General features: G+C 45.3%; 1 protein-coding gene across 1 annotated transcript in view; it reads right to left on the bottom strand.

Annotated features, from left to right (window-relative positions):
* The window catches only part of PIK3AP1 (phosphoinositide-3-kinase adaptor protein 1), a 115,190-nt gene that overhangs the window by 34,856 nt on the left and 62,226 nt on the right, over positions 1-18,108 (bottom strand). Inside the window, exons 5-8 of the mRNA XM_061162274.1 lie at positions 17,617-17,759; positions 16,966-17,098; positions 14,287-14,483; positions 11,234-11,423 (exon numbers count right to left, since the gene is read on the bottom strand). Of these exons, the coding sequence (XP_061018257.1) occupies positions 11,234-11,423; positions 14,287-14,483; positions 16,966-17,098; positions 17,617-17,759 (663 nt within the window). The remainder of the gene's footprint in view (positions 1-11,233; positions 11,424-14,286; positions 14,484-16,965; positions 17,099-17,616; positions 17,760-18,108) is intronic.

An 18,108-nucleotide genomic window follows, 5' to 3' on the forward strand; every position in this document is an offset into this window, starting at 1 on the left:
CTACCTTGATACCCTCTAGTCCAAAAAGCCCTGTGATTCCAAATGTGGAAACTGTTAACTCAGTGAACATCTCTGGTCAACACTGAATTCTATAAACTAAACTGTAGAGATTAAGGTAACTGTACTGATCCTGAAACATACCTAGAAGTATTTTAAAAATAAATCTCAGATAAGAACTCACAATCCATTTCTTAAAAACTGAAGACGAGAGAAATTCTGCTTACTTGAGATTTCTATTTAAACTGCTTAACTGTGGTTTTATGGAACACTTTCCCCATGAAGTTAGAAAACAAGGGAAGAAAGACATACCTTACAGATGTGCCCTGCTGGTCATAGGGCCCTCCGCTACCCTCCCCACTCCTATCCCTACACCCCTTCACCCCTCAGCTGCCTGACCCTGACCCAGGCAACTTTTGAAACTCCTAACTCACAAAGCAATAGAACACAGAGGGAAAGACCCTGTAGGAAAGACTTGCTTGCATCAGACACTCCTAGAGATGAGGATGGGCTTATCATTGGGCTCTGTTACACCCAGTGCTGCATCCTCCAGGAATAGCAGCCCCCTCAGGCTCTGGCATCTCTAAGAATCTGGTGAGGGCAGAGCAGCATCAGGACAGTTTCGATCACCAATAATCAAACCTCCCAGGCTGGCAACACCAGAGTGCAAACCTCAATCGGTCACCCCCACTGACAGTAGTAAAAGAGTCACACATGGCCTAGCTATTTCACTAACAAAGTTCAGTTTGACAGAACTGATTCCCATATTCAAGACGTAGTTGGAAAAACTGAAGAAGCTACAAAGAGTTAGAAAAACAAAATGTAGAAGAAAAATGAAAGCAGCCAGAGCATCCCTGGCTGGATCTCTCACACTTCTATAATGAGGATGAGGGCTTCTGTCCTGGTACTATGACCCCATCTTAATGTGCTGAGTTTTTTGTGGGTTAAAGAAAGACGTTAAGAAAGGAAATACAGAAGAAAAGAATGAGCCCCAGGAATAAGACACATCAACATCATGATCCCTTAATACAATGCATGGAGGAGGGTACAATGTCATTGCTATGGTAGTCTTGCTCAAAACTTATAACCTCAGTCCATTCATAGAAAGCATCTAACAAACCCAACTAAAGGGCATTCTACAAAATAACTGACTGGGGTTCTGCCAGAGTATCCAAGAGGAGGAATGACGAGGAACTGTGGTTATACATTGGAGGAGACTAAGGAGAACGACAGCAGACACTGCGGCTTCCTTTCTAGGAACAGTATCTAGTCTCACCTACGAACAGAAAAAGAGCCTTGGGGAAAAACTAGTGAAATTTGAACAAGGTCTAGAGTTTAGTTGGTGGTATTGCACCAATGTTCATTTCACAGCTTTAGTAACTATGGTTATGTAAGATGTTACTATCTGAGAAATCTGGATGAAAGGCACACAGGAAGGGTAACATTTTTGCAACTTTTCTCAAAATCTAAAAGTAGTTCAAAAGTTTGTGTTGTTGTTTTGTTTTGTTTTGTTTTTTTAAAGGAGAAGAACAGAGAGGAGGGAAAGATGAGAAAAGGAGAGGAAGAAATGCAAGCATAAGCTCTGGGAATGACCTACACTGACCCCTTCTTGTCCACATACACTATCAAGTCACCTTCCAGGAAGTCCTGTGAACCATGTATCCATGGGTACGATGAACGAGGCAGGGCTACCTGTGACAAACAGATCTTTTTATTCTATAGCCACGCCTTCACTGGTGGTTAAGAGCATGGTTTTGGAAGTAGACAAACTAAGATCAGATAAACATCAGTCCTGAGACATTTGTAGAATTATTTCTCTTCCTTGAGGCACTCTAGATGGATGGTGACAGATATGGGCATTTGGATCGGAATGCATAGGTTCCAATTTTGATTCTTCCACTTCTGACTGTAGGACTGCAAAACCCCGGGCCAATTCACTTCTAGATCCAACTTTTTAGATCCAGCTGATCATTGGGACTTACAAGATGACCATGGGCTACGCTGGCGCCAACCTACTCAGAAGGTTGGAAGATACACACCAGCAGGACAGTACCAAGTCGCCTTCCTCATTCAGGGAGTCTCTGGCCAGTCTCGCAACTCTCATGCAAGGAGACCAGAGCCATATCAGGCAGGTGGAGGGGATGTCCTGGTGCCTCAGAGGAGCAGCATCTCGCAACTCCTGACTTATATCAGCACCTCCTGAGGCACAGATTCCAAGGTCCCTGTAAGAGGCATCCAGAGACACTGCCTTCAGGGAAGCCCAAAGTATGGTGTCCTTTTCAAGTATTTATAGTTCACATACAACTCCTTCTAGTTCCAGATGCAATTTGCCAACCAATTAAGGGTCATTTTTATCATAGGCAATGTTGCCTAGAGACATAATGGACATATGGCTCTTATCAGGTTACCAGGGTAACAGAGCGGAAGTCAATGAAGGTCAAATTCTCCTGGAGAAGGGAAATGAGAGCTGTTACATTAACTCTTTGCCCACTATTCTCTTGGGCCAAGCTGTTTACATCCTCTCAGGTTCGTTTTCCTGTCTCTAAAATGGTGATAATAATGATACCTTGCAGGGCCCTGTGGGGCTCCTGGGCACAGAGCCTTTCTGTGTCCCAGTTTCATTGATTATAGGAAACAGCCTTCATTCAGCCTCCATGACCTTCCCAGAGTTCCAAAGGGTAGATTCAGGCAGTTGTTAATCAGGGAAGGGTGGACATGTGAGACCAGGGAGAAACAGTCAAGAGCGCCTTGGAACAAGGTCCTGTTTCCCCATCAATGGATACACACAACATTATCTTTGAGTTATTCTGCAGATACTGAAACACCGTCCAGGTGGGAGAAGTTATGGTATGCTGCCCATAAGCATGTAGACCCCAGGCCAGTTGACCCTGAAGGCTGACGATGCTGACTCCTACTTAGCTCATCACCAACCTATCAGAAGAATGTTCACAAGCTGATCACCCCCACTTTTACTATAAAACTTCTTACTGTCTTCCCCAAGTTGGGAAACTCGGTTTTGAGGGCATCAACCCACTATGTCCTCTTTGGCCTGGCAAAGCAATAAAGCTATCCTTTTTTACTTCACCCAAAACTCTGTCTCTGAGATTTGATTTAGCACTGGTGTACAGAGAAGCTAAGCTTTCTGCATCGATAATAGTACATATCACATAGGTTTGTCATGAGTATTTTTTTTTTTTGCCACACGGTGGGGCACACAGGATCTTAGTTCCCTGACCTGGGATCAAACCTATGCCACTTGCAGTGAAAACATGAAGTGTTAACCACTGGACTGCATAAGTATCTTTGAACTGGCTATTCTGGTGGCTCAGTGGTAAAGAATCTGCCTGCCAATTCAAGAGATGCAGGTTTGATCCCTGGGTCGGGAAGATCTCCTGGAGAAGGAAATGGCAACCCACTCCAGTATTCTTGCTTGGAAAATTCCATGGACAGAAGAGCCTGGTGGGCTATAGCCTATGGGGTCACAAAAGAGTCAGACATGATTTAGCGAATAAACAACAACAAAACAAAACTATCTTTAAATTAGACAAGGAACAGCAGATGCACACTGGCCTCCACACCACTACTCCGTATTCAAGGTAAATATCTTTATTCAATCACTGCCTTCTTTGTGGCCTCAGGATCCTTCTCAACACAGCTTCCCAGGACCTCAACACCAGCTAACTGATGCGGAAATTATTTTTAAAACACTATTTGCCATAGCTGTATTAAGCAGTAAGTCCAAGTGGTAGCAGATACTACCTTTGTAAGAACAAAGAAAAGAAAAAGCTCCTGGTTGTTTCAAGCTAATGACAGTTCAAACCCTCAGACTCTAAATTTGACAACCCATGTGTGCATATAACCCAAGCATACAGTAACACAAGAGTAACTGAAATACATAGGAAATTCCAGAAATGAATGGAGTCAGTTTCCAGACAGAGGATATTTTGAAAAGGACAGCAACAGCAACAGATCCTGCCTCCCTGGATGCTCAGACCTTGTACTTCAGATTCTAAGCATTTAACCTTCACCACTGGTCAGTTAAAAATAAACTGAAATGTGCTGAAACCTGCTGATCTAAGGAAAAAATGCAGGAATCTAAGGAAAAAATTCTTTCATTTCACTGGGAAAAAAAAAAAAAAAAAACCCAAAACAATAACAAGGAGATTCTGGGACCACAGTCTCCTTTTGGGGAAGCCAGCTGCAGAGTTACACTATGGTTTTTTACAGGAGTTGATCCCAGAGAAACCATTCCTAGGAAGAAAGAAGCTGGAACAGATGAGTTAAGGCAGGCAGGCACTTAATTAAGGAACAAGTCAAGAGCAAAAATGAATTTTCAAAGATGCTCATATGATACTCTTCCTGGGATATAAATCTAGATTGCTTAGCCGCAGTGGAAACTCCATTCAGATTATGTGTTACTAATTTAATAGAAAACCTAATCTGAGTATATAATACAGTAAAATATCAGGTACTGAGTGACTATTCTTCTGGAAAGGCTCTCAAACACTGAAAGCAGGCCAAAAACTTTTTATTTTCAGCAAGTGCTATTGTGAATAAAAAAGAGGCTTAGAGCAAGGAGCAGCATGGTGAAACATTTGAAAAAAAAAAACAAACAAACTTGAAACCTGATTGGTTCTATTTGCACACAGGTAGAAGGATGGCTATGATTGACCATGTCAACAGGAAAGTCCAACCTTCCTCCACCCTCATGGAGAAGTGGGGGGAAGGTGAGAGAGAGACAGTGACAGGCAGAAACAGGGACAGAGAGACAGAGATAGTCACACACATGCAGACGTGGGAGTCAGAGGAGGGGAGAAGGAGAAGGAGAGAGACAATGAAACAGGAAGAAGGAGTTGTGGAGGGGAGAGACAGAGATAGAGACACACAGACAGAAAGAGGAGAACTGTAGTCTGAAATTAGAGACTGAGAGGTGATTTGCAATGACAATGAAGAGGCTAACATGAAAGGGTTAGGAGAAGCAGCATGTCAAATTCTGTGAATTTCTTAGCAGACAAGCAGGGCCTCAATGCGGTTGCTCCTAGTGAGCACACAGACCCTCTGCCTTGCAGGAAGGAATTCACAGGTCAGTTTCCTGGTGGGTGCAGTGGGTACTATGACTTGCTAAGATCCATTCTCTACTAGCTACCCTCTCGAGGGCCTCATGTCGTTTTCCTCTGCAGCACTGTCAGTTTGTAGTTATATATTCAGTTATGCAGTCTCTTTGTTTAATATCCAGCTCTCCCACTAGAAGGGAAGTGCTAGAAGGCAGGGACCATGCTGGCTTATTTGCTGACTCTTTATCACCTGGTGCGGTGACTTAAACACTTTAGTGGATTGATAAATGTTGAATGAATGTGAAAGTGAACAGACTAGTGAAGAAGAAGCAAATGAATACATGGCTATGGAGGTCTTCGGGTTTGGGGAAGGGATCTGGGCATTTTCCAAGCTGAGAAAAGAGAAGGGCAACGCAGGCAGCAGGACCAGCATGGGCGGATGGATGGAGACACAGCAAAAAAATGGGCAGCCGGGAGCAGTCACAGATGTCCCACCTTTGGGGGCATCTCACAGATGTCTCACTACCACTTATCGGAGAGGTGAAGTCCTTGCATTGTAATGTCAACAAGTAATTTCACACCACAACATCTAGGATGACTTCTTATTTTCTGGAAACTCTCAAAGTCAGGAAATAATCAAACGTCTGTGGTGCAGGGCCTGTGGATGATACTTGCTAATGTCAGTAGGAGCAGGTAGCCAAAGAAGCTGGTACATGACCAGATACAAACTGATTTGTGGGCAGTGCCCTGAGGAAGGCCTGCCCACAGCTGTGCGGCTGCAGAGGCAGGCAAGGTCGCTGCTGGTGGTGAGGAGTTTAACTTAATTAACTTGAAAACATTCAATCCAGTGCTCTTTCACTAAGTGCCTATATTTGCAACACCGTTCTTGTACATCTAAAGGACGGAAAAGCTACAGAAGTCGGAAGTGTCTTGAGGTTGCCTTGCCTTCACTAGGTCAGTTTCAGGCCCAGACAAGACAGGAATAGCCAGCTCTGCCTCAGAGTGAATTCCCTGCGGGTAAGAACTCATGCCGCTGCAGGAAGGAAGACTTTTGAGAGAAAAGTGTGCAATGGGGAAGGTAGCATGTTCCAGTAACTTAACAATCAGTAACCTAATGATCTGCTTACAAATGGTCCTTCAGGGGGGCTCAGATCTTACATGGCGGGGCTGTGAGGACCTTCACTGAGGCCCACTGGACCTCAGAAGGGACCCAGCTGGCAGAGAAGGACTGTAACCAGAGAGCTCAGGTAAAGAAAACACTGCTGGAGATGATCTGTTACAAAGACGCCAGTTACCAAGGAGGTTGCTAAGAGAAGTCAGCACGTTTGTTAGCTTGGGCCATTAGCTTGGGCCGAGTTGTCTCTCCCCACTGCAGGCAAACTTGATTCACATAAGCAGGTGGAGGAAGCAGGGGCGCAAGAGAAAGGTTCAAAGCAGGAGTCCCAGAAGCGGAGCAGCCCTCTGGGATGGATTAGAGTGACACGTGTGAGTTTAGTTTCCAGTAGCAAGACACTGCATCTTTCTTCTTCTTTTCCTTTTTCCTGATGGAGGAAGACAAGCCTCTGAGATATTCAAGCAGCGCTAAATCCACAAGTGGAATACCTGGGAAACAGCTGGACCCAGAAGAGACTCCTGAGGCCTTAGCACCCAGAGCCTCAACAAAGTGACCTAAATGTATTACCTAAGTCAAAGGACCGACAGGAACACTGTACCATTCTCTGAAGGCAAAGACGGAAGCAAAAGAAGTAAATGAGAAAAAGATAAACAGAGAGTGAAGTCACCCAGAGAGAGATGTGCTATAATTTTCGTTTAGTGTTTCCATAAGCTTACCCTAAAAACATTTATTTATTATCTAGTATGGTGTGGAACATGATGGTTTAAATTTGTGGGGCTCTTGAACACAAACTTTTCAAGAGAATTGGGAGCGAAGTTGAAAGTCTGATAACAAACACATGTAGCTACCACTTGGTGGCAGCATATTTAAACTAAAGACAGCGATGGTGAGGAGTGTGTGTGTGTGTCTGTGTGTGTCTGTGTGTGTGTGTGTGTGTGTACATGCACGCACATGCACAAGTTCAGGGGAAGGGCCCAAAAATCTCAGGATCAGAACTCAACACTGCTCCCTAGCCCCTTTCATTCAACACTTGGAGCCTCTCTGACAACCTTCCTACTTAGTAGTTGTTTGAATTCCCTTCGGGGACCATATTACTATCCCCTTTCCAAAATTTAAGTCAGAAAGGGGCAGATTTAAAATGGATAACCAACAAAAACCTATTGTATAGCACATGGAACTCTGCTCAATGTTATGTGCCAGCCTGGATGGGAGGGAGTTTGGGGGGAGAATAGATACATGTATGGCTGAGTCCCTTCACTGTTCACTTGAAACTATCACAACATTGTTAATTGACTATACCCCAATACAAAATGTTTTTGGTGTTAAAAAAAAGAAAGGGGCAGATTTGTCCCAACACAGTTAGATGACCTCCGGAGCAATGGTATGAGCTGGCCTAGCTGCATCCATTACGTTGTCCTGTGAGCAGATGAGTGAATGAGCCATTGAGTCAGTTAGTGAATAAACACAGCCTAGTTTCCTTAATATATTTATTTTCAGCTTCTAGGGTTGAGTTGTAACAAGGCGAGACACTGATAACCTCTGCTATTCCATTTAGAAATAACTCTCCTTTAAGTATCTGTCCCAGGGCGGGCAAGTGCAGACTTGAGAGGAAGGGCAGGCCAGGGGGGTCCTCCAGCCCAGTGGGCAGCTGAGAGCCTTGATCCCCGGGAATCTGCAAACCCAGCTTCCTGACCCAGTTCTCCCTCAACGGGACTTAAGAAAGTTACTTAGTTTTGGCACCTTAATGGCCATTTCTGTCTAAAATGAAGGTGACTACTCGCCAAGCCCCAGATGATCAGATGAGATCACAGAGATAAAATCAGTGCACTGAGAGAAAAGGCCAATGTTCCCAGTGATAACTTTGCTGGGTGCTGTTACAAACATATGTCTTAGATTGATCGGTTTGCCCTGCTTGTTTATGACCTAACCTGCCTTCTCTCCTAGACTTACTGGCCACTGGTAGTGAAATGAATGGTTCCTCCCCATGTACCAGTGGCTGCTGCTTCTGGGCCAGTAGTCATTCTCAAGGTTAAACCACAGACAGAAACACAAATCATATCTAGATTCAGAAAATTCAGAGATTACAGGATCTAGCAAGTGAAAAATGCAGCAGGTTTCCTTTGCCCATTCCTCCAATAGCCGAATTTTATAGCCTGCCCGTCTATGACCTCCTGCTAGCTCCAAGGCAACCAGAATCTCCCCCCACCCTATCCTGGGCCCATGTAACTTTACAAGTTGCCAACTGGCCGCAGACCAGGCAAGCTCCCTAGCACGCCGCTGCCTTGGAAAGTGCTGGAGAGGCTCAGGGCTCCCACTGTGAGAGGCCTGGCAGACTAGGAGGAGTGGGATGGCTGCTCTTAGCGTTCCCGCCAGTTCTGCACTGATGTGGTAGGAGGATTCGTGTGCTGGAGCATCCAGAGACATAACGGGGGTTAAGGCTCTCTGTCAACACTAAATCAACTGCCAATAAATTGGGGGCTTCTCTCATTGTCCAACTGCTCCACCATAGGGACCCAGGGCAGAAATGTTGATGCGTGGTCTCTGGCTTCCCACAGGGGTACTTCTTGTTCTCCAAACGTTCTTTTGTGAATGGGCCTGTGTTCCAGATTGCAAGGGACCATGTCTCCATGGTTTTCTCACCAACAATGGGGAGAAGTAAGTGGCTGAAACACCGATGCTCCAGAATTGCTTGCTGGGTCCATGGAGAGAGGGATGGGTGTGCAAGGGCCACAGGGCACCAGAGGCTGTTTTGTGAGCCAACATCTGGGCCACAGAAAGAGGAAGCCAGGCTGGAGCTGCTGAATGGTTTTTCTAAAAAGAAACCAGGACTACAAATTTGTGGTTTTAGATGGAGATTTCTGGAACGGAGTAAGGAATGAAGTCCTAGAGACAGAGAGACCTGGGTTCAAACCTGGGCTGTATCACTTATTAGCTGTGAGACCTTGGGAGAGCTGCTTAACTTCTCTGTGCCTCAGTTTCCCCATTCGTAAAGTGCAGGTAATTAAGAGTACCCCTGTCCAGCTGCTTGGACGATTCAGGGGGGTAGAGGATGCGGATGGTGGGGATGATGCCTTCTCTCCTCACCTCCCTGCTAGGTCACAGCTCATTTGGGAAGAGCTTCCATCAGCACCTCCGGTCCTCCCAGTCAGGTGCTGGAAGAGACTTTCTACCACTCTTTCCCTCTTTCTTCCCCTCCCCCAGAGGAGCAGCCAGTCTGACGGGCAAGCACCTAGCAACCACAGGACCACACCTTCCAGGTGTTGGGGCTGCAGTGTCAAAGGCCCTGTGGTATCAGGGTTCACTTCTGGCCACCCAACCTGCCCACATTTGCGTCTCCAAAACACCCTCTTTATGCCCGCTTTTCTGTTCATAGGTGGGAAAATCAGGCTCCACTCCCTGTGGGGCCAGATCCACATGGTCTTCTTCTCAGGCTGAAAGTTGGCAATACTCAATCCAGTCCATTCCAGAAAGTCCTCTATCAAAAGAGCTGATAGATGCATTGATGAGTATTTGTCTTGTCTTTCTTGAATCTACTAATTAGACCAGAGGGAAGGACAGCGAAGATGTAGGCAGTGTTTCAGAGTTCTTAGCATCTCACAGCAAATAATGCTAACATGAAAAGAAGGCTCTTAGAGGGCCGGCTGTGTGGTCCTCCTGCTAAAACGCTGATATGTGCATTGAAATCCAAAGTTCTTTAGACCAGTGGTTCTCCAGGGGAGCAGCACTGCCCTCTAGAGGGTATTTGGAAGATTTGTGAGGGTATTTTGGGTTGTCACCATGATACAGGGACACTACTGACATTGAGCAGAAGACAGAAAGAGGCTACAACACCTTCAGTGCCCAGGGGGACAGCGCTATTTTGGGTCCCTTGTGACTTTAAAATAGTTCGCTAGACCCACACATGTGTTTAAAAAATAACTGCTTATGATATGTATTTATATATATATATGTGTATTCATATAGATCTGTTAATACATATACACATGTGTATATATTTTTAAAATTAATATCAGCAGGTATAAGGAAAAATATGGGCAAAAAATATCTACCAAACTATTTAAAGTGCTATAGTGGTTGGTGGAGTGGAGTCATAGACTTGTAATAACTTGGTTATACATTTTTGTTTCCAATTTTTGGAAGAATGTGCTATTTTTGCTATTGAATAAAACAATTAAGATAAACAAAAAAGGGCAAAATTTGTTAAGCAATTTACAAAACATATTATGCCCTGGAGATATGATATTTTGGAAATAAGCTTATTCTACATTAATCCAGTAAAATTAGGTTAATGGGAAAAAAAAGGTTTTCATAATTTTCTGAGCCTAGAAGCTAAACTACTTCATTTATAAAATACAACTTGTACTTTTGCATGGTTGTCATATACATTAAAATTTCCAGGAATTCCATTACTATAAAAATGGGGAGGAGAATGTGAGAAATCACTCACCATTTAGGAAAATCCAGGCATTGATGCCAGCACTTCTGGCAGTAGCCAAGTCACCAAAACAATGAACATATTGGCCAGCATTTGAGACTGTGCCAGTGTCAGTGATTCAGAGTGTAGGTGACTGCATCTGCCTAATGCACCATGTCCTCAGGTGCAGGTACACCTCAGCATTCCTCTCCTAGTTCTCTTCTATATTTCAATCAGGGCCATACTTGATTTCTAAAAATTTCATGTGTATTGTTAGGTAGCTTATATTATACGAATCTCATGTCAGTGTAGTGGATGGGAGAGCATTACAGAATGTGTGCTATAAAAAAGGAACCACTGGGACTGATAAGAGTCAAAAGCCACTGATGTCACTTCTGGGATCTGAAGGCAACACTTTCATCAACTCTGCCTTCCAGGCCCTTGCTTAAACTTTCCCGTAACAAAGCAGGAAGTTTGGAGAACAATTCTGCTTGTCATAGCACATAATGACCTATCTAACTTTGTGTAAAATGGGATCTTCATCTCTCTGGAGCTGGGGTAAGGGTAAGCAAGGGACTTCCCCCACACACAGCAGAAGGAAGAAACGCTTTTGTCAGCAGAAAGACAGAAGCAGAACTGAGCCGGGCTACTTACACAGGTCCTCGGTGGCAGCTGGGACCAAGGCCGCCATGGACTCGTATAGCTCCTCGTCACAGCCGGGGTTGAGGGAGCATTTCATGAGCAGGTCTGTGGACAGGTGGGCCATGGACTCATACACAGAGTCAGCCTCCTCCCCTTGCATCAGCTCCTCTTTAATGTGACTCTTCAGCATGTCCACAGTTTCCTGAAAGAGAGGGAGGGCCCCACGGGCACGCTGACACAGCCGGGCTCTCTGGGCAGCGTCAGGTGCGCCAGTGGGCTTGTGACAGTTCACAAGAATCAGGGTTGCAACTGGGTGTGCAGGTCTGTATTTCCCACCAGACTGAAAGCTCCTTGAGGAGCCAGGCTCCAAGTCTTTGTTCCATGTCCTTTGTTTTCACCTTTGATTCTTCCTCCAACACTAAGGAGCAGTTAGGCACTCAGAGGGGACATCTGTTAAATGTCCAATGCCCGAAGGATACAAATCTCCCACCTTCTCATGAGTGCCTTTGATGTGTCAGGCAAGGGCTAGGGATGGGCTCATGCAGTGTCTCCCAACATCCTTTCCACTGCTGCTTCTGTTCCCTGGCTCACAGATGAGAAAACCAAAGCTCAGAAAAATCCAGTGCCTTACTCAAGGATCCGCAATCCTGGCTTCTACTTTCCTACCACACCTTTGTGGTTCTGCAAACGGGAACAAATGGCACACAAAGGTGGAACCTTTGCTGATTAGCCAGATGGAAATTCAAATGGGCTAAACAGGGCTGCAGCTAAGTTGCATAGTCAGAAGTCCCTTGGGAACTTGGTTCACCTGTCCTTGTTCCTTACATTAGGCTGCTCCAAAGTGCCTGACAGCACACTTCTCCAAAGTGCCCACCTCAGTTTTAAATCCTGTGTCCAGAGGGAGAGGTGATCTTGGGTGAAATGCACTGAAGTCGGAGAGACCCCGCCCGCCTTTGGTCATTCTGCCTCCAGGTGGTGGTGAAGCCAGAGAGGTGACTTCTCTGAAACCCCTGCACAACTTCTCCTGGTAAGAAACTCTGGTGTTTCACAATCCTTATTTCAGCATCAACCCACAAAAATCCTCATTTTCATCATCACCACCCCACGAGCACTAATCTGCTCTTGACACTCTGCATTGGTTTCCTGATGAACCCCAAGGAACAGACGATGTGACAACTGTGGAGTGTTGGAGACTCAGAGTCTGGCTTTTGGTTTTGATATGGTGGAAAGAGGAAACAAATGGGATGGAGTCATGAACAACATGGAGGGATGACCTTTGTGGGGCAAAGCTGGAGATGCATTGGTTGAAGTGATTGTAGTCTGAGAACAAAGATGATACGACAAATGTGAACCAGATTAACTTCAGTGCAAACTGGACATGCATCTTTCCATGTCCCTATGACATAAAGTAGGATAACAGGTCCCAGCTTTAGCATCAACTAGGTTCACATCCTATCTCCACCCTGACAAGTGTGGGGCCCTTGGCACAACTACTCTGCCTTTTGAGGCCCTATTCCTCCTTTGTTGAAGAAAGATAACAATATTGTCAATTTCAAAGAATAGTGGTGAGGACTCAAGAAGACAATGCACTTGCCAATCAAATAAATGCAATAAATAGTGGTCACTAATATGAACACAGTATGCTCTTAACAAAAACTATTGGCAGGGAAATGAAACACTGCCTTTTATACATTTTTTACTCCAAAGTGAAGCCAAGTAAATGCTTCTAGACTGTTAAGTACCTTTTAGCTTCATTTATGCCAATGATACACCAAATAGGCACTCATGCTATTCTATTCATTCAATATATTTAATCACCCCCCAAATTTTGGGGGCCTCTCTATATAACTCAGTGAGTCATTGCCTTGTAGATTGTCAAGTCCAGAGCAGAGAGGTAAGTTTCTGGGGAGGTGTCAGGCTCACTCCTGTCTGACTGGATTGTGTTCATTGCTCCTTTTGAGGTCATAGCCTCATATGAGAGGCTGAGCTATTTCTGCATTGCTGCTGTGAATCGTGAAAACGGAAGAAAACCAGAAAAGGGTGGAGTCACAAAGGGCATCTGCCTCCAAAACAATGGAAGGAATTTGGGGGCATGTATCAAGGCCAAGATACAGGATGAGATTACACTCAAAGAAGGACTCCCAAGTCAATGATCAAGGAGGATCTGTGGATCCTAAATTAGAGAAGCAGTTAAACCTGAAGACAGGCAGAGGCTCAGAAAGACAGAGAGGTTGTCAGGAGGTGGGGCCTCACGGCTGGCCTCCCTGTAGCCTCAGTTGCAGAGTTTTACTGTGGTCAGTGCTAAGAAAGGAACCAAGCTTAACAGTTAACCTGGGCTTGACGGTGGGCGAAGCAGCTGGGAACATCCTGCCAAGTGCCTTGGAGGTTGGTGGGGAGGCAGCTTGAAAGAGGAGTTGGCCTCTGCCCTCAGCAGATTCACTCGACAAATGTCTCTGTAAATTCTTCGAGGGTGGATCTTAGGGCTTTACCTACATTATCTCTTTTTATCCTCAAAACAACCCTAAGAGTAAAACTATTGTCATCTTTCTCCTGCATATAAGGAAACTGAGAGAGAAAGAGGATAGATACATGATTTGCCCAAAGTCATGTGGTTAACAAGTATTGATAAGGAAACCGGACCCAGGTCCATGTGACTCCAGGCTTCCCAAGTGACACTAGTGGTAAAGACCCTGCCTGCCAATGCAGGAGATGTTAACAGATGTGGGTTTGATCCTGCATTCAATCCTGGGTGGGGAAGATCCCCTGGAGGAAGGCATGGCAACCCACTCCGGTGTTGCCTGGAGAATCCCATGTACAGAGGAACCTGGTGGGCTACAGTCCATGGGTCGCAAAGAGCTGGACACGACTGAAGTGACTTAGAACGCACGCATGCACGACATGTGACTCCAGGGCTCATCTCTTCAGCCCGCGTATAATGGCCCTGCCAGCAGAGGCACATGGGGACGTGCTAGAGATGAAGTCCACCCAGATCTTTGGTGCAAAGGCAGCCCTGGGGACCATATCGTGCATTTCCAATTCCCGGGGCCCCCCCACTTTGACCTTACCACATACTCGTCGATGAACTGCCGCAGGTCCCGGAAGCCGTGCTTCTCGGCGATGGTGTTAGGATAGTGGCCGTGCTTGTTGGCGACACTGTAGGCCTGTAGGGCTCCCGGGCAGGTGAGCAACAAGGCAGTGAGGTTCTTTAGTCCGTACTTGGCAGCAAAGTGCAACAAAGTGGGCAGCTCTTCATCCCTTTGATCTGAAAAATTGTCAAGCAAAATGTAATGATCAGAGAAAGCCCAGGGCACCATGCTCATGGAGATGACACTGGAAACCTAGTGTGGCACCCAGAGGATGCTCAATCTTTGCTTCTTGGTTGACTGACCTAACATCTAATGGCTTTTCCTCTGGGGCACCACTGAAGATGACAGAAGAAATGATATGTCAATTAATTAGCAAATCTATCATGAATATCCTGCCTCCTTTCTCTAAAAGGACTGGAGAATCCTGAGAAATAACACCAGTTCAAAATATGTGGATGTTCTAAGGGTTTTTTAAAAAAACAGCCATGAAGAACAATAGGGATTGTGTTTTGAATGTCTCTTCAAATTTCAGAACACTCAAATAACCGCTTTATGCCGATTAAACGAAAGAAATCCTGGGACTTCCCTGGTGGTCCAGTGGTTAGGACTCGGTGCTTTCACTACTGTGGGCACATGTTCAATTCCTAGTCAGGGAACTAAGATCCCGCAAACTGTGTGGCACGGCAGAAAGAAAAAATCCATCTTCTTAGCTCTTATGCCCAGTTGCATAACATGTGCCAAGTAATCCTGAGGCTGTTACTTAGACTTTCCATGACCTTTAGTTTTGAACTAGAAAATATTTCCAGACTATCTCAAAGGGACCTGGGAGGATTAACAAGGTGGTTTTCAGTGAGGTCTTTGTTGAGGACAGGCTTTGAGTGATGGTATGAACGTACACGAACCCCAGGATGTCCATTAACCTTCCGATTTGTGAGAAACTAAGTGCTCCTGAGAGTCATTGGTCCCCAGGAGCCCCTCCACCTACTAACACGTGATACAGCAAGTCAAACTCAACCAGGGAATAGACGTGTTTGTTTTGGGAAGCTGGGGACAAACCTCTTTTTTTTACTTTTATAAAAGTTGATTTCTAAGCCCAAAGTGAAAGTGAGGGTCACTCAGTCGTGTCCAACTCTTTGTGACCCCATGGATTACACAGTCCATGGAATTCTCCAGGCCAGAGTACTGGAGTGGGTAGCCTTTCCCTTCTCCAGGGGATCTTCCCAACCCAGGAAGCGAATCGGGGTCTCCTGCATTGCAGGCAGATTCTTTACCAACTGAGCTATGAGGGAATCCCAAAAGTGATAGATAAATAAACAGATAAATATATGCATATATACATATGTCATATATATACGTGTGTGTGTGTGTATAAATACGTATATGTATTTTTTTAATAAGACAAACACAGGGACATCCTGGTGGTCCAGTGATTAAGACTTCGCCTTACAATGCAGTGGGTTTGGGCTCAATCCCTGGTCAGGGAGCTAACATCCCACATGTCTTGCAACCAAAAAATACAGGACATAAACAACAAAAACAATACTGCAACAAATTCAATAAAAACTTTTAAAATGGTCCATGTTGAAAAAAACCTAAAAAAAAAAAGACAAGCCCAGCATCCTATTCACCAGGATGTAATCTTTGGAATGCAGGTCTGAAAATGTCCCCAGGATCGCCCATGATTGTCAAGCTATAATATATTCTTTCCTGAGCCCGAATAGGGAATATAAACACCCACTGAAAGTGATGCAAGAACATTCCACAGTAGGAAAATGGGGAGAGGCAACAAGAAAATGCCCCCAGGAGAAGTACTTGTAGGTAACATAACCTCATCCTTACGGTTCTCAGAGGCTGTGGAAGGATAAAATGCAGGCAGTGAGTAACCAGAGACTTGGGCTCCTCCTGGGCAGTGCAGCTGTGGCGTGAAGGAAAAATGGCATCCACAAAAGTGCCACAACAAGCATCCAGTCCAGCGTGCAGGGCACCATCCCCATGCAAGTGGTTCTCCAGCTCCCAGCAAGGCACACATGCCCACAAGACTGCTCCTCCCTCGTCAAACAAATAATTGTTTTGTGCCTACCATGAGCCACCAGGCACAGTCCCTGTGTTCATCCAGCTGACAGACCAGCAAAACAGACAGACAAAGCTGAAGAGTATGAGAACCCGACATGCTAGGGGAGCCTACAGCATGCAGGTGGGACCTACTTGGGGAAGTGCTTCCTAAGCTGCTACAGCAGGAGGGGAGGAAGAAGCTGTAGTCTCATAGGTTGAGGTAGCAAGAGGCAGGGTGGAATTCTCATTAGGTGAAAGAAGTTCATACCTTCTGTAGAGCAAAGCATAGAAGCCAAGGGAGAGAACAGAGAGGGGTGAGAGCAGAAACACTGCAGAAGCCCCTGGGGAAGGGCTTGTGAAAGGTTAAGCAGTTTGGACCTCAGAAGACAAGTGGAAACCACAGAGGGTATTCAGTAAGGGAGTGAGATATTTGGACTTATAATTTAGAAGAATCTCAGGCTGACCAGAGAAGAATGACTGTTTCTCAGAGGATGAACGGAAGAGCAGGACCCAGTAGAAAGCATGAACACAGGCTGACTGCATGCTGAAACCAACCAACTGAAATCGACCTGCTGCCTTTTCCTTGAGTTTTGACTGTTGACTTACTTGTCATCATGTCTTCTTCCTCCAGCTGGTTGATTCCAAAGAGGTGCAGCCCACTCGCAGGAATGTTGTTCTTCAGGGACTCCGTTAGCAGTTTATCAAGGGTCTCCGTGTTGTAGGGCACAATTTTGAAGGCCTAAATACAAAAGTGAAGATGGTCAGATTTTAAATCCAGCTATCTCCCACCCTTTTCATACTGTTACATCTTTTTGCCTTAATTGATGCTTTCGAACTGTGGTGTTGGAGAAGACTCTTGAGGGTCCCTTGGACAACAAGGATATCAAATCAGTCAATCCTAAAGGGAATCAACCCTGAATATTCATTGAAAGGACTGATGCTGAAGCTGGAACTCCAATACTTTGGCCACCTGGTGCAAAGAGCCAACTCATTGGAAAAGACCCTGATGCGGGGAAAGATTGAGGTCAGGAGGATAAGGGGACAACAGAGGATGAGATGGTTGGATGGCATCACTAACTCAATGGACATGAGTTTGAGCAAGTTCTGGGAGATGGTGAAGGACAGGGAAGTCTGGCATGCCACAGTCCAACTGAGCAACTGAACAACAACAATCTCCCACCCAACAGATTTCAGATTGTGAACCATGAGCAGAAACTATAGGTACAGAAAACTCTGGGGTCCTTTCATCGTCCTTACCTGACACATGAACTCCACAGGATTTGCAGCATTGGACAATAAATTCCCAATTTCCTCCATGTCAGTATAATAGCTGATAATGGTATCACATACCACTAAGTCCCCAGAATATATCTTCAGAGAAGCATTCCCAGATGAAAGGTCTGGATGGAAGAAAAGATACTAAAAAACTGTTGTTTGTTTTTTTTTTAAGAGTACAGGGGAAAGTCTTCCTGGATTACTTAAACGGTGAAGAAATGAATTGGGGACTGGAACAAAGGGCTTGGAGGTGAACTGTAGGGTTGGGAAGTGAGGGGCAGAGCAGAAGAAGCAGTGGGCAGACTGACACACAGGAGAGCTCTGGGTCAGAGGGATTATCCGCACTGGGTCTGCAATTTAACTTTTCGAAGACTGCCATCTGCTTTACTCACTACTGCAGGCCCCGAGTCACAATAGACAGGAAGAAGAGCTGAATTTAAAGCACTTTATATAAAGGCCAGTGGTCACCAGAGG

The sequence above is a fragment of the Dama dama genome, chromosome 15 (assembly GCF_033118175.1).
Source record: "Dama dama isolate Ldn47 chromosome 15, ASM3311817v1, whole genome shotgun sequence".
Classification (NCBI taxonomy): Eukaryota; Metazoa; Chordata; class Mammalia; order Artiodactyla; family Cervidae; genus Dama; species Dama dama.